This window comes from Siphateles boraxobius, unplaced genomic scaffold (assembly GCF_051911475.1).
Source record: "Siphateles boraxobius isolate OS27281-9 unplaced genomic scaffold, OSU_SipBor_1 1, whole genome shotgun sequence".
Classification (NCBI taxonomy): domain Eukaryota; kingdom Metazoa; phylum Chordata; class Actinopteri; order Cypriniformes; family Leuciscidae; genus Siphateles; species Siphateles boraxobius.
Window position 1 is genome coordinate 8601690 of NW_027508699.1, and position 16725 is coordinate 8618414.

At 38.8% G+C, this 16725-nt stretch overlaps 1 protein-coding gene across 6 annotated transcripts in view; it reads left to right on the forward strand.

Moving 5' to 3' along the window:
• The window catches only part of mib1 (MIB E3 ubiquitin protein ligase 1), a 79108-nt gene extending 63569 nt beyond the window's left edge, over positions 1–15539 (forward strand). The window contains exons 14-22 of one of the 6 annotated variants that reach the window (XM_077194978.1): positions 1181–1267; positions 1841–1999; positions 5872–6053; positions 6214–6403; positions 6494–6572; positions 8950–9069; positions 11981–12052; positions 12451–12551; positions 13745–15539. In XM_077194978.1, the coding sequence (XP_077051093.1) occupies positions 1181–1267; positions 1841–1999; positions 5872–6053; positions 6214–6403; positions 6494–6572; positions 8950–9069; positions 11981–12052; positions 12451–12551; positions 13745–13885 (1131 nt within the window). In that variant the 3' untranslated portion in view covers positions 13886–15539. Of the gene's footprint in view, positions 1–1180; positions 1268–1840; positions 2000–5871; positions 6054–6213; positions 6404–6493; positions 6573–8949; positions 9070–11893; positions 12053–12450; positions 12552–13744 lie in introns of all 6 variants that reach the window. The other 5 variants (XM_077194896.1, XM_077195068.1, XM_077195155.1 and 2 more) reach the window with 5 other exon arrangements.
• The last annotated feature ends 1186 nt before the right edge of the window (positions 15540–16725 follow it).

The window sequence follows — 16725 nt, forward strand, 5'->3', positions numbered from 1 at the left end:
ATATTCATATAAACCTCCACTCCCAATTCAATATTTATATTTTTCTTCCAGTATTTCGTGCATCGAGAACTTTGCCTCGGTCTTCAGCGTATCACGTCGCTGGCCTGTTAAAGTCCTGTTTACAGTAATATTTCCACACAAATTACATTTTGGGATATTATTGCAATGCAGTTTGTGTGCAAGTCCAAAATGGAGTAAATAAAAATAAAACAATAAACCAGTTGGTGATCATGTTTGCTGCAAAGACCGTCCGGTTCTGATTTATGGCTGGTCGACCAGTGCATCTCTTGTCATAATGACCCTTAAAAACGGAAGTTGTGATAGTCTATTTGTCCTTATTTTGAGGTATATCTGAGTAAATCAGCATCTCGAACATGAAAAAATATTGGCCTGGACTTGATTTTGTCCATCGGAAATTGATTGGATTGCTGGATCCTTGCTATTTGTTATTGCTTTATATCTAGAGGTAGATTTTGAAGTTATTAATGACAAAAGATTTAATGCTTTTAAATTCTAATTAAATTCTTGAATTGAAGAGTCTCCAGTCGACCTATCCCTAAACTTGCATCAGCGTCTTAAAAATGCAGGATTCTCCTGTTCTGCATGTGTGAATTTGGCCAAACAGGTATAGCTCCTTATCCGCCACAGTACATCATGACACTGGCTCAGCGTTATGCCGCGGCACAGTAACAACGTTATTGCAACATTCCAGCAGTGTTATGAGACTGCTGTGCTGGCTCAGTGCAGCCCTTTTGTCAACTACCTGCCATGACGGAAGAGAGGGAGAGAGACAAAGAAAAGGTTCACACCAGTGACTTAAGCCTCAGTAGAGCTGCACTGCAGTAATGCAGAGAGATGCTGCAATGGGGGTTCAGTCAGGGAATATCTGAATACAAATCACCATCAGCTCACATTTCTTAACACAACCTATGGGACTCGAAGGCATGCTCATGAGTAGCGATTTATCTTCAGTAGTTGAGAAAGTGAAACTGTTATTGAACATCAGTGGGGGGAAAAAGTGGAACGTAAATGAACAAATACACACAATCACTTTGTTTTGCTTTGTAAGGCATCTTTTCTAATAGTATCTATATAAATGCATATATCATAATTGTTCAAGTTTAAACCATTTATATTTCTCAGAGGTCAACTGATTGATTTGTTCTTTCTCTCTCCATAGGGAAGTGCTAATTTGGACGTACAGAACGTTAACCAGCAGACGGCATTGCACCTTGCGGTCGAGCGTCAGCACACCCAGATAGTGCGAGTAAGTGGCTCTGTCATCCTCTGTTCTGTTCTGTTCTCTTCATTTCCCTTCAATGTTTGATGTCTGCACACCTCACCCAGCGATCTGGCGTCAACACAAACGCATTGATGAAGCAATGTGGCTAAGTGCCCCGGCTTAAGATTTAAATGCAGGGAGTTCTGCTTCAGATTTATCCCCTTCAATTGAATTCATTTAGTCCTGAGCAATCTGGACTACGCCAGGAGAGGTACGGGGGAAGCGGGGGTGGTGAAGGGGAATCAATCGAATCGAAAGCGCCATCGTGTGGTCATATAAGAGCTGTGCAACTCTCCTCTTTTCATAACGTCTGTAATGGCATGGTCTGTTGAGAAATATTACTCACTTAATGATCACACAAAAATGTTTTTTTGTCTCAAACATTACTCTTTTTCTATTCAAAGCCTTATTTTTGTCATACACATGCATGATGAAATTTGACACCTGTGCTTCAGATGTCTTTGTTCTCTTGTTTGTCAGCATCGATTAACATGAGTATAATTAAATCTACCATTACTGAGAACACTGGTTAAATTTAGTCCCATTGTTTGTGTCCAGCTCTTGGTGCGAGCCGAGGCAAAGTTAGACGTGCAAGACAAGGACGGAGACACGCCGCTGCACGAGGCCCTGCGTCACCACACACTGTCTCAGCTGCGACAACTTCAGGACATGCAGGACGTCAGCAAAGTGGAACCATGGGAGCCCTCCAAAAACACAGTATGTACAGAGAACTATATAAACTGTACAGGTGTTCTCAATAAAAGCTTTCGATTAACAGGACGTGATGTAGTACACATTTTCAGTTCAATTCTGAATTGATCCACAAGAAATAATTAATGCTGTTTATTAAACAATCATACACATATTAAAGATTAATTGTATTCCTTTTTTAATCTAAAGATTAAATATTCCAAATTCCATTTAAATTTTTCTGCATTTTCTATTTTTAATGGTTAAATTTAATTTTAGTCATCAAAAAGCATGTTGAATTAATTGAAATAATAAAAGGTATACATTTTAACAATTTAAGTTTCACAAAAAAAAAATGTTTAGGGCCCTATGATGTGTAGAACATACAGACTTCGTATTTAAACAGCAGGGTTTTTTTTTACACTTTAATATTCATAACCATTAGTCCATATCACGATTAGAATAAGTATACAGCCCTACTTTTAATTTTTCATCAAAAATTGGCCAATTCCATGACATTCTGTCATATACTGTAAATTCCAGTTTTATGATTGGATTCTGCAAATCTGTACACATTTTCCACATCGCTAAAATAATAGGGCCCTACAGGTACATTTTGTCTTAATGCAGTGTGCGTCTTTGAGGCTTATATAACACAAATGTGTGCTTTACCAATGTGGTGTCTGTGCAAACTTACACAGGGGCCTTCACATATGTTTAATAGTCAAGCATCCCGCACCATGAACCATCAAACACAATTTACTAGGAGATGCAAGTGTGACCAATAGCTACCATATCCAAAATCACCTTGCACCACAATTTCCAAATGTGGAAAGCTACTTTCATACCATCCAAACTAACTGAACACCTTCATCAAGACTCAGGTCTCTAAAAAGAGCCCTAAGATCAGTACTAAACACTGAGGCAGTGTAGATACTCAGGCGTTTCCCTGTGTTAACAATAATAGATCGCACTCTGCTGTAAGAACCATTTCCCTGCTGTCACATGAGTTACTGGCCCAATGAGCCACAGTTCCACTGCAGTCCGACGTCCTGTACGCCGCACAATCCTTCAGGTGAGACATTCTCCCCTGATTATCCCTTCCCCTTCTGTGGGATTGCATGTATTTGTGTGAAATTGAGTGGGTGGAGAGGAAGCAGAAAGAAGACAGCTTTAGGAGACAGCACTCTCCGTAATGCATTTGCACAACGATGGCAATCAAATTACCAAGCCCATGAGCTCCATCAGGGCCGATTTAAAACGCAATGAATACTGCGGTCTCAGGTAAATGGTCCTAAATGTGACAGTATAGAGAGTAAGCACTTCATACAGAACATCAGTGAGCGAAACCAACCATGTCTTGACGTGATGTCACGCTGTCAGTTAACAACTCATTACAGCGTTCCTGCTGATAGTTATATTTAATGGTTTACTGTCTGCAGGTTTTGATGCACTGCCCTTAAATGGGGTTGTTCATCTGTTACTTGCCAATTACCTGAAAAGGTTTCAAAAGAACAGTTAATTCACAAATTTGTACCAATTAATTGAAAATGTTTTAAAAGAACAGTTAGTTCACAAATTTGATGGTTTCAGTGAATAATTGCTTAAATTTCGGTCTATTCGTCACACAAAGCTATTGTATGACTTAAGACGACTAGCAATATAGTGAACAATTATGGCCCTTTCATACATCCGTCGCAATGCAGCGCCAGGTGTGACGCAAGTGTTTTTTGCTAGTTTCAGCCCGACGCAGTTTTCATTTTCACATCCTGCGCCACGTTGTTTAAATGGCAAATGCATTTGCGCCCATGTTCTGGTCTGTAAACGAGGCTTGTTCAGGCGCATTGTTGGTGCGTTGCTATTTTGAGGCAACTGAAATGGACTGCGCCATTGACCAACTGAAACCTGGTCTAAAGTCAATATTTTTTGTTATTTTAAAAGGTGCATTAGTAAAATGTGCCTATAGGCCTAAACGCACATAAATTTTGTCCCGTAGATGTTCTGCTTACGCGCTTTAACCTCGCGCACAATCAGATCCATTTCCTCGCTTGAGAAGCGTTCGGTCTTTCCGCTTGCACGTTACGCCCAAAACACACCCATTATTCATTAAGAGAATAGGGACAAACCTTTTAGACCATGCGCCGGCGGCACAGACCATTTTTCCCGTTCTAAATATATCAAAAGTGGATTCGGACACGCCCTAAGTGCGCTTGCGCCGTGCGCTTTAGACCATGCGCTTAGATCGTTATAATAGGGCCCTTAATATGCTTTTATGCTGCTTTTTAAAGCTTGAAATGTCCAGCTCTGATGATTCAATCCCTTTTTGTGTTTTAAAAAAGAAAAGTAAGAGAGTTTAGTTTTAGGCTGTCTATTTTGGTAGACAAAATAAAGGGTTATTTGGTACAGCTGATAGATCACATCACAACTGATCTGCATGTTTTTTGAATGTTTTCTCTCTAGTGCTGCTGCTGTTAGGTTTTTATTCTCCCATCAGTGCCATTGTTTCTTAGGCATCCCACAGCACTTATCGGTGACCTCCCATCCCGCAGCGTTTCATTAACACATTATGCTATCAATACACACTGGATCAACTGTCAGAAAGTCTAACCATAACGTCTGACACCAGACAGACTGACGATGCCGGTCCCGTGCACCCTATCTGTTACAGCCTTTGTAGTTCTTCTTACGCGTGACCCCAGCCCTGCCAGTTCACATCATCGCCACCCCCACGGCTGTCGTAAATCAAGCGTTGTGTGACAGGAGGCTGCTTCCAGGCCAGCAGTCTGCCATTTATTAACACAAACAGTGTGACAAATCTCTCTCCCTATCAAACCATCACACTTACCGCATGCAGCAGATGGAGAGTCGAGCCATCCATTTAAAAGACTCCACTGAAGCCATCAGCATGCAGAAGTCTGCCCACTTTCATCTCAATATGGTCCATAGTTTTTCATCACTTCAGTTGGATCTGTTAAACCAACATTACACCATGGACATGAGTGGGGCTCTTGTGTTTCTTTAAGCAAAAGTCAATTACTGATCTTGTATTGCTGTTTAAGACGAGCATCACTGAGAGTTTTGCTTATTTTGCTTAACAGTGATGTCAGTTAAATGATTTTTTTTTCACCTGGTGAATGATTAAATTGACAAAATCTTGCATTGAAGAAGGAACCCAAGCCATATCTAGAAACTTGGGTGTTTGGCACTTGACTTGGCCAGTAAGAAAAAACTTTTGTATAGCAACATCTCTAAAGAAAAAAAAAAAAAAACGCCCAGAACAACTTGCAGTTGCTACACCCTAGCAACCACCCTCAACATAACATTTCATTTCATTAAAAACTCCTATTTAATGCACTAAATGTCTGCTGATGTGTTCTTCTCTGGTATTAGGACAAATACCTAACTTTGTTTGCTTTAAAGGGTTAGCTTACCCAAAAATGAAAATTGTCTTCAATTACTCATTGTCTAAAACCTGAAGGATTTCTGTCGCTCTATTTAAAGTCCACTCAACCAAAACTTAATAAAGACTTAGTAAATGTCACCGTTTGTATTGAACAGTTTAATCAAGCCCTTCTGAAACGACACAATCGCTGATGAGCTTGAACGCTTAAACATGTCTGCTTGACACACGAGGACCAATTCCTCATGTTCAGCAATCTTGTCTGAGGTTGTTCTTGCACGTCAAGTAAGTATGGTTTAGCTTACAATTTTCATTTTTGAGTATACTATTCCTTTAAATGATTTAGGTAAGTGTTGAAAGGAAAACGGTGTCTCTGCACTGTTCTCATTTTAAAAGCATAGTGTAATCATTCAAACTTCAGCATGAGTAATTGTGAGTTTCTTTAACAGATAACCTGTATTAATCTATAGTATTTGACACTGCGGTTGCATCTTCACAGTTGATCATGGGACTGGGCACTCAGGGGGCTGAGAAGAAGAGCGCAGCTTCTATCGCTTGTTTTTTGGCGGCCAACGGAGCTGACCTCACCATCCGAAACAAGAAGGGCCAGTCTCCTCTGGACCTGTGCCCTGACCCTAGCCTCTGCAAGGCTCTAGCTAAATGCCACAAAGAGAAGACCAGGTATGAAGTCTGTTCCCAACCAGTAGGGGATCTATTGAAGCTTAGTTGAATTTGGCTCCATGATGTGTTTCCCTGCTATGTATAACGGCTTTTCTCCATCTGCACTTGTATATCTCAATCAATATTTTGTTTTCTCTCCCACTTACTGTCTTGCCCTCAGTGGGCAGGTTGGCTCCCGCAGCCCGTCTCTAAACAGTAATAATGAGACTCTCGAGGAATGCATGGTGTGCTCGGATATGAAAAGGGACACACTTTTTGGCCCCTGCGGTCATATCGCCACATGCTCTCTATGCTCGCCTCGTGTCAAGAAGTGTCTCATTTGCAAAGAACAGGTTCAGTCTAGAACCAAGGTATTGAAACCTTCCTCGCTAATTTTTTTTGTCCATACATGTGTTCCTATGTGTCATAGTAAAGATGTTTTTTTTTTTCTTCACCCACAGATTGAGGAGTGTGTGGTTTGCTCTGATAAAAAGGCAGCCGTGCTCTTCCAGCCCTGCGGTCACATGTGCGCTTGTGAGAGTATGTCAGCTTTCTCTCTCTCCTCCCACACTACACCTCTTCTTTCATCAGCCCGTGTGGTTTGTCTCTCATCCAGCTAAAAAAGCTGATTCTGTCATCTGACTTGTCAGAACGTCACATCACACATAACATGACTATGATACAGATAAAGGCACCTAGGTGTCCACACACGGGATGAGCATAAGATATGGGTGAATATGGAGTCATTTTTCACTCCATAATCAGAAGAAAATTAGCATTTTAGGACCATTTTTTTTAAATGTGACAATATTTTATGGCATTTAACCACAGTTCCACCCAAAAATACCATAATTATAATGCAGTTTTATTACTTAAAAAAAAACTGAAATAATTTATTTATTTATATTAAGTAAAACGCCTGCATTACAGTAATGGCAGCTTGGGGTCAAAATGCATTTATGAATATCACAATGCAAAAAAACCCCCAAAAAACAATTAATACTAAAACAGGCTTTTTCAGTATGTATATGGCTTTTAAGTTAGGTTGAAACTAAAGGTGATGATACACAGGGCAACGTTTTGAGCAATGTTACTGGGCAATCTTGCCGAGCGATTGTTGCTTGGGCACTTTCCCATTGAAAATGGGCAATAATTTTCAATCTGGATAATTTAGATCGGTCGTGGGCCCTGTGTCTCATCTGGTTGCCCGTTGATGGAAACATTGTTCAAAAAGTTGCCCTGTGTATCATCACCTACAGTGAATTGTTTGCTCTCAGCTTACATCTCTCCTACCTGATCTCCTGAGTTTCATTCTCTAAATACATTCATCACTTGTCAGCTAGACTTTCCTTTTCAGTTTTGTTTTATTGCCGCTTTTTCTGCTTTAACCTAATGTTGCAGCCTTCCATTCATTGGGCATTTACTTTCATTTCTGAATGTCAACAAGCTAGCTTAATCTTGTAAAGCCTGACATGAAAATTAAATGTTGGTGAGAAATCTATTTTTTGAAACGGAACAGTTTAAAAAAAAAACATTTCATGTGTTTTTTTTTGTTGAGTTTAATTTTTGATACATCAAGCTTTTAAGGCTCATATACTATAATAAAGGAGAATATGGACCATGAGGAGGTAAAAACACAGCTCAATTTTATTCAGTGTCCCAAACTGAGCCAAAATATGCAATGTCGTGTATTTGCTAATATTTATATTGCCGAAAAGTAAGACAAAATTACACCTTGCTATGATTTTACAAGCATATAGCAGACTACTTTCATAAAATTCATATAAATAATCTTATAGTTCTCAATCTGTATCTCCTAATAAAATGTCTTAGTTTGAGGATATTTCAATGCTTAGTTTTATGATAAAAAGTGCTTTTCCATATAATGCAATAGAGGGTTTTCACAGTACCGACATTTCAGTAGTCGATACCAATACTAGTTCAATTTCTTTGTTCTCAGTACAATTTTTTTAACCAGAGCAAAAAAAAAAAAAAAAAGTGTCTCGTCCATTGGTTATCAATGTCAATGACAGTTTCTGATTCAATCGTGCATTTAAATAGGGTTGTCAAACCAGAAACCTAATCGGCATGAAATACCAAACTTTGTATTCAGATTGTGAATGGGCAATAAACAGAAAGCAAGATAAGAGCCCTCCCTTATAATCACTCAGGCTGGCCATCTCTAAAGCACAATGTCACTGAAAACTCCCTTTATAATAAAAAAGCTGTATTTGCCGTTTTTAAAAAAATCGCTAGGACACATTTCTCAATACTTGGGTCACTTTTTCGAAACTCTTCACACAGTTCTCCTAAACAATTTTCAACTTCGCACAGCAGTTCATTTCCCATTTAAAATGCACTAAATCTATCAAAACACTTCATTCATGTCTCAAATCAAGTCATTCTTCCAGAACACTAGCAAAGGTTTTCGCCCAACAAACACACTTCGTCACTCATAAAACAACAACCTAACTTTTTGAACTTAAGCTTAACTTTTTTGAAAGGATATGTTAACGTGCAAATCGTCCTGTAGGTGCATAGAGTTTGGTGGAATTTGTGTCTGTGTAAGAAGTGCATTCGTGTGAATTGAAAGTAGTCATTGGAAGCATTTTATGCTAAAGCAATGATAAATGATCCACAGTTTAGCCCTCATAAACTGCTGTTGTGTTCACTGTGAAAAAGTGTCGAGAAATGTGTCCTAGCGATTGTAAAAAAAAAAAAAAAAACTGTTATAGTACAATAAATAAATATCTTATTTGTATTGTGTTTACACTTTTGTTATAATGAAATGATTCAATGTAGCCAGCATTGAACAAAACAAAATTGACTGACTGACTTCAATGATCCAGTAGGCTTTATAGAATTAAGAAGCTAACCCACTTTGTGTGTGTTTGCGCATTTGTGTGTGTTCCCGCAGACTGCGCCAGCCTGATGAAAAAGTGTGTACAGTGTCGGGCCGTGGTGGAGCGCCGCACTCCCTTCGTTTCGTGCTGTGGAGGGAAAGGTATGGAGGATGCCACTGATGATGAGGACCTTAGTGAGTGAACTTCCACACGTTCCCGTTTTTTTATTTCTCTTTCCTCTCTCTCTCTCTCTATCTCTCTCCCTACGTTCTCATGTCTCTCATGTTTGATATTTACGTTGGCTTTAGTTGATGCTTCTCTGTTTCTATTGCCCACACTCATTTCTCTCTCCATTGTTATGACTAATCTGTTATTTCCCAAATGTGTTTTCATGACTCCAATCAGACGTGTAGCCCCTCATCTTAATGCATAATATCAACACCCTGGAATGAGCTTCGTAACTGTTCTGGAATGTCTTCGTAACATGCACTGCAATTTCTAAGGATTTTTAGGAAGCCACTCCAAGCAGACGACTGAAAATGCATTCATTTTCCACAGAAAGCATGGAATATTTCTATAATTGGACACGCCAAAGGGGCTATGCGAGATTTATTTTAGTCCCATCTTCTTCTTTTTTTAAGTTGTGATTCACTACTATTTGTTACCACATTATTCCTTTGTATGTGATCATGACACTGCCCATGTTTTTTATGTTGGTTTAGTTTGAGTTCAAAGGGATACTGGTGTAAGTTCACTTTTTTGTAACAGTGTTTATTTATAGAGAGGAGGATCTGTTTCTTTTTAGCCTCGCTTAGATGTCCAACACATTCATCCACGCTGACATCTCTGCTGACCCTCAGACATGCTGATCCACAAAAACACACACACACACACACTCGCACACAGTCCAGTCAGCAGAGGAATGTAGCCTTTAGCTCTTATCTTGGTCTGTCTTTAGTGCCTGAGCTCTGTTTGTTGTAAGGCGCCACTTTTCCACACACACAAGACCGAAGCAGCATCTCATATAGACCTAACACAGTCCGCCCCCATGTAGACGAAGCAATGAGAGAGAAATGCCACCATAGATGGGATTCTCTCCTGCTTCAGTCACTTTGAAGACTAAAGCACTTCAATCCCCACATACAACAGGCTCCTCGCTCTAAAAGTGGACGCGATAAACGGGCATATGAAGGCTGTGGCCAATTACATGCCTACAACTTTAATGTCCACCGTAGGGAACTTTAAAACATCCACTAATCATGCTGTTAGACAGATTCTACATCATTTTTGGAAAGTAAGAGTGGGGGGACTGTGAAATGATCCAGTGTTGTTTGCCGACCCCTGAAGCCAAGAAATGTTTCTCGCTATGCCACCATTAATTTCCCATTTAGCGAATATCCATCTAATTTTTTCCAACTTGTCAGGCTCAAAATTAACCAGTCTGTCTTCTTTCACACTAATCCATCATAAAAATCTCCCTTTCAGGCCTCTCAACGCCCATGGTCTCTAAAACCTTTGCTATAAATGTTTTTCCACTGAGTGAAAACCATAAAATTAGGGATGCACGATACCATATTACTATTAATAGAAATGTTTAAATTTCAATATTGTATATATCGTACAATATTTTTACATTTAGATTACCTTTGCCATCATATAAATCTTGCTTAAAGATAACTTAATCTTCAGCAAATCTCTAAATGAGTATTTACCTGATTCAGATCATCAGCTCTTTAGGTGAGAGCTCCATGAACTGAACTGAGTGTGTCAGATAAGAGAGACTTGGGAACTGGTGTAGAGTTTCCATTTATTGATTATTGGATCTTGAGAACATTTCTCTCTCACTCTTGCAATCCCAGATGTGTGTGACTTACTTCTTTGGAACACAATGATTGGTCCTACTTTATATTAAGTGTCCCTAACTACTAACATTTGTTAATAACATGTACTGACATTTAAATATATATTTTTTATCCAATGTTCTTGTTGTGTAAATACATGTTTTTACATTGTACTTATATTTGAAAAATACCTGCATGTAGTCACATCTGTAATTCATTTATGTGATTATATATAAATACAATGTTAACCCACCCTTAATTCTATCCATACCACCAAAACTGTCCCTCACCTTATACGTATCCCACCACAATAGCAGCAAATTTGTTTTGCAATACATTTTGGTTGCACTTTATTTTAATTTGTCCTTGTTAGTGTAATTATACATTTATTATTCAGTAATATTCATTAACTACATGTACTTTTCTAAAGGCAAAGGTTTGTTACATTGTAACTATGCATAACTTACTATTAATAATACAGTAAGTACATGTAACATAACAAAAACAATGGTAACCCATAGGAGCCCAGTGGGTGAATCAATGTCTTCTGAAGCAAAACGATAGGTGGGCGTGAGAAAAATACTAATATTAATATTTTAAACTTTTTAAACTATGAACCATCGCTTCTGACCAACTGTCCTCTTCGCTTCTGCATCACTTCTCGTGCGAGCTTGGCCAGAAGTGATTGTTAAAAGTTTAAAATATCAGAATTTTCAAAAAAAACCTATCTTTTGTTTTATAAAGCATTGATTCATCCACTAGGGTAATGTTCGATATTAGTGTTTTTAAAGCATTAACTTTGACTGTCCCATCCACTTGCATTATAAGAACTCACAGAGATGGATTATTTTCCTAAATCTCTTTGTATCCATCAGTGGAATGAAAGTCATATACATCTGGGATGGCATTAGTAAATAAGATAATTTTCATTTTTTGGTTGGAGTATCCTTTTAACTTGGAAGTAATTATCGACTATCGGGCAGAATTTTGATATCAGTGCATCCCTACTTAAAAGCTTTCTTTTATGATAGTGATTTTCGTCACTTCTGCAGTTAGGCTGTGGAGGATAGTCCTGCAGCCATAATTGGATAGCTTGATGAACTAGGCCTCCCATGTGTCAAATACTTACGTTAACTTGCTCTTCCCTTTGCTCCCTCTAATGAATATTTATAACTAGCGTACACCACAGGCCAGGCTGAATTGGCCCCTGAGCCAACAGCAGGGGTACGTGCAATACGTAACACTGTGGCTGGTTGCTTCTCAGCAGGGAGCTCTAACTCATTGGCAGGGGGGTCGCAGGATCTTCTCCAGCCCAACAATCTGGCACTAAGTTGGTGTAAGTATTCTATTAATCACCCCAAGTTCTTCCTGCCTCAACTTCTTCCTGCTCCTTTGGGCTCAAAGTCCCTATCTCCACCCCCAGCATACGTCATTCTCACTGGCCCACACTTTACGAATTAAAGTAGCCGTCAAGTGGGACCATAAGCCTGCCTGTGGCCTGCTGCGATTCAGTGCTATGGGTTGATTTCACACCACAGTGCCACATATACGCCATGTAAAGTATCAGAACAGGCACAAAACTTTTAGAATCAAGCTATTCCTCTGTAAAATTTGCCAAGTTAGAAGACTCTGCGGTCTGCAAATGCTGAGGCCCAGGGGTCCACTTTCACCAACTGCATGATTGTCTGTTGACCCGCTGGAACGTTTCTCAATGGCCTCTGCTTTGCTTTTCAGCCAGTGGAAATATCCCAGCCATGCAGAGGGACAAAGACAACACTAATGTCAATGCAGATGTACAGAAGTTACAGCAGCAACTGCAGGATATCAAAGAGCAGGTGAGCGTCGCAGTTTGAAGCAGTTCACTCGTTTCCTTGATGCATCAACAACAAACCCTGCCGATCTTTAGTTGTCACAAAGTACTGACTTCCGTAACAAGTCGGTTCTGAAATTTAAAAAATGTGACGATACCAGCATTTCCCTCTAGCATTTTGAGCGCAGTAGGATGGATTATCTCTGATTGGCCATTGTGTTGATGTGCTCAACATGCATGTCTGTGATTGGCCAATGTGTTGAAACGCTCAACATATATGTCTCTGATTGGACATTGTGTTGACGCGCTCAACATATATGTCTCTGATTGGCCATTGTGTTGACGTGCTCAACATACATGTCTGTGATTGGCCGTTCCATTGACACACTCAACATATATGTCTGTGATTGGCTACAATGACATCTTTGACGCTTTTCACAGAGCGCTTACACAGATACACATGGGAGCGTTTAAAAGCAGCGCATCCGCTGATAGACGCATCTTTCAAACGCTCCCGTGTGTATCTGTGTAAAGCGCAACGGCCAGACATATATGTTGAGCACGTCAACACAATGGCCAATCAGAGACATATATGTTGAGCACGTCAACACAATGGCCAATCAAAGGTGTTTAAGAATCCGTTCAACAGCGCTCAAAATGCTAGAGGGAAACACTGGTATCGCCACATTTTTTTAAATTACAGTACTGACTTGGTACCAAAGTCAGTACTTTTGACAACTCTACTTTTGAATCGTGAATTGTTTGTCGGTCAATAATCGGTTTAAAATGCTAACATTTAATCGCAATCCTGTATCATTCAGTTTTTTTAAATATATGACCATTACATTAATTAGACATGCCAATTAACAGACACTTAATGGCATAGTTCACGCTCTAATACGCACAGATTTGTAAAAAATACGCCTTGACAAGTTTTCACGTTCCCACAGTCTATATCTTAAGTGAGCGTAAACCTGTGTTAGGTCTTAAAGTGACCGCAGCCTAATGTACCTGCTACTGTCTGTATTCTTAATGTGAATCAAACAACAAAAGAAGAACGTAATCACTGCTCTTCACTGAATAACTTTTGTAGCTTTCTGTGAGTTTAATTAACACAGTGAGGACTATGCAGGGTTTTATTTTGCATTTGATTATTCAATTTCAATTGTAAAATTTAATAAATAAATAACTCATTTAACATGTTTGCCTTCCACTTAGACCATGTGCCCCGTGTGTCTGGATCGCCTAAAAAACATGATCTTCATGTGCGGTCACGGCACTTGTCAGCTTTGCGGAGACCGAATGAGCGAGTGCCCCATCTGCCGCAAGGCCATCGAACGTCGCATCCTGCTTTACTAGAGCGCCAGGCCAGCGCAACCTTCCAGTTTTTCAGCCACAGTCTGTGCTGCTGCTCTCATAAGCACCTTTCCTGTATCCGCAAGGCTCTCCGTGTCTCACGCTAAGCTAAGAGACATCAGTGTTACGCCATCCATCTTTATTTGATATTTTAGCCTCAATATTTGTCCGGTTTACTTCAGTTTTCTGTTTGCTTGGATTATGTTCACCACAAGGAGGAAGAAACTTGCTTAACTACTCCATCTTGCCATTTTATTCATGCAGGTGCCCGCATTTTTCTGCCGCGAGTAGCTCAGCTCCACCTACAAGACATGAACTGACACTGTCAGGCTCTGCTAATGTTTCATGTTTTTATTATGTCGGTGTATTATGCTTATATATCCTGATGCAAACAGTTTAATCTACAGTATCTGTGTTGGTCATGATACAGCATGGTGAATTTAGGACATGACTGAACACTAAGAGTCCTACTGAAGCTTTGGAAATTCATTTTGAAATCTCATTTTGTGTGACGTAGCGTCCAGTTCCAAATAACGTGTAACAGCGTCTGCATTTACTTGTCCTGTCCGAACAGTGGAATAAAAAAACATTCACATTTTAGCAGTACTGTTAGTATACCATTGCATGTTCCTCTCTTGAATTGCTGCTGTACTACAGTATATACACAGAGTATTATTGTCAAACCCATGGTGGTGATTGGCTCGTCATCTGATCAATACAAGAAAGTGCATGCTTTCCATGCCACTGATCCCTGTTGTCTTTTCTTTAATTTAACTTTCATTTACTTAACAAACATCATTATTGGATTGTTCTCCAGCTGTCTTGCTTTATGCACCATATTGTCTTGCTAGATATTTAATACATAAAGGATTTGAAAAGAAACTGCTGGTCTTGTGCCATTGTTCCAAAAACATGAAGACATCTCTTTACCTTTTGGGAATAAGATGCTGTTTAACAATATACTAGTTCATTTATGTATTTTTACCTTTTTCCACTGAAACTCGATGACTTGGAATATACTATCACCTCCAAGCTATGATTGTTAAATGGGGCCTTACTTTAATTAGGCCACAAGAAAGCCTGATCAAAAAGAATTTGTAGCTGAGGACTGTTCATCAAAATAGTCTTTCATTAATAATTTGGCATCTTTCTGTGCTTGTCAAAATATATTTTGAAGACATGTATTTTCCCCGTTTCCTGTTCCCGTCATGGAGGAGGTTTAAAGTTACTTCGACAGTTGTCTGATGGCATTTATCATTACAGTGACTCGACACGTTTTTACTGGAAGCAAAAGTAATTTCATACTTTACCTTTTAAAGAGTTGTATCCTTTTTCACATATTTTGTGATCTTTTTTTTTCAGTATCAGTCTCTCTGTGTCATTTTAACATTAAAAAGTAGATGCACTAATATACCTTAATGGTAGAATTATTTTGTCATGGTTACTCAGCCTGTTTTGTACCTTATTTTCAGTACACAAAAACTGCCCTGGTTTAAACAAAACATACTTTTTTTTTTCTTTTGAACGAATGAATGTTTGATGTATGATGTACAACATTTATCATAGGAGAAATTCCTTTTGCCCTGTATTGAAATTTGCTTTGAATATGCATTGCCGAATAAAGATTTAACAAAATGGAGCACAGTACTTTGCAAAAGATATTGCACTTTCTTCTTTAATTTTGACTTCCACAAGACTCTAAATCTTCAGTTGTCACCATCAAATGATCACAATAGAAAAAACAACAACAGAATTTAATGGTACACAATATAACTTTTTTCTTTCTTTCAATATTTAAATGGTTCAATCCTTCTTCCAAACTGTGTCTGTCTTGCCCTGATTCACTATAGTATGGATAAGTGTTTATATTTTAGACCTGTTGGAATGGTTTTCGCGAGAAATTGTGTACGTGCGTCACTCGCCCGTACGTGTCTCGTCATATCCGTAAATTGAGAAATGTTGCTACTTTGACGCGTGTTTGGTGTCAGAGTGAATTATAGGTTAGTTGTCAAAACGAGTGAGAAAGGTTGTGATGGAGCAGTTAAATCTCGACCTCCGGGAATCACCGGTTTAAAAAAAAAAAACATGAACATGAACGAAAAGAGACTCTTATAATTTTAAATATATTGAGTATATTCCAATATTCTAGTCTGTGATTTTGAGTAAATGGAAATGACCTGTTTGGTTGTACAATTGAAAGAGTGTCTGCAACTAGCACAGCACAAGTAGAAAGATACTTGTTACTGCAACTGGCTTTAGCACGGCTATTGCTCATTGGACAAATAGCCTAACCCATCAGTCACAATGGTAACCATAAAAACTTAATTATTTTAAATGTTAAACGTAACTGAACATCAACAGGACTTTCCCTTCACTCAAAAACATACAATTCATTATTAATTTCAACACTTACTCTCCCGATCCAGCCATTTGCAAAGCATGCTGGGAACTAAAAATCCCCCGCCAATTTTCAGTTAATGCAACAAAAATCATTCACGTATATACCAACACAAATGGATTGAGTCAATTTCGATTTGAAATATATTTAAGTGTATTGAACACAATTAAATTAAGTTAGGACAAAATGTATAGCAATTGTGTTGCTTTAGCTCATTTTAATTAAGTAATTTGAACAAGCAGCAAAACTAAACATTTTCCAGTGCAGGTGAGTAAGGTATTTTATTGAACATATAAGTTGCGATATATAGCTCTCTAAGAGGTTCATTGTAAACATTATCGATTGTGAAGGGTCATTTCATTATGGCTGTTGGCATTGTACTGGAATTTATTTAAGGAAGTAGCGTGTCTATTATTGGGTTATAGCTTCGGTAAAGTCTTCAGCT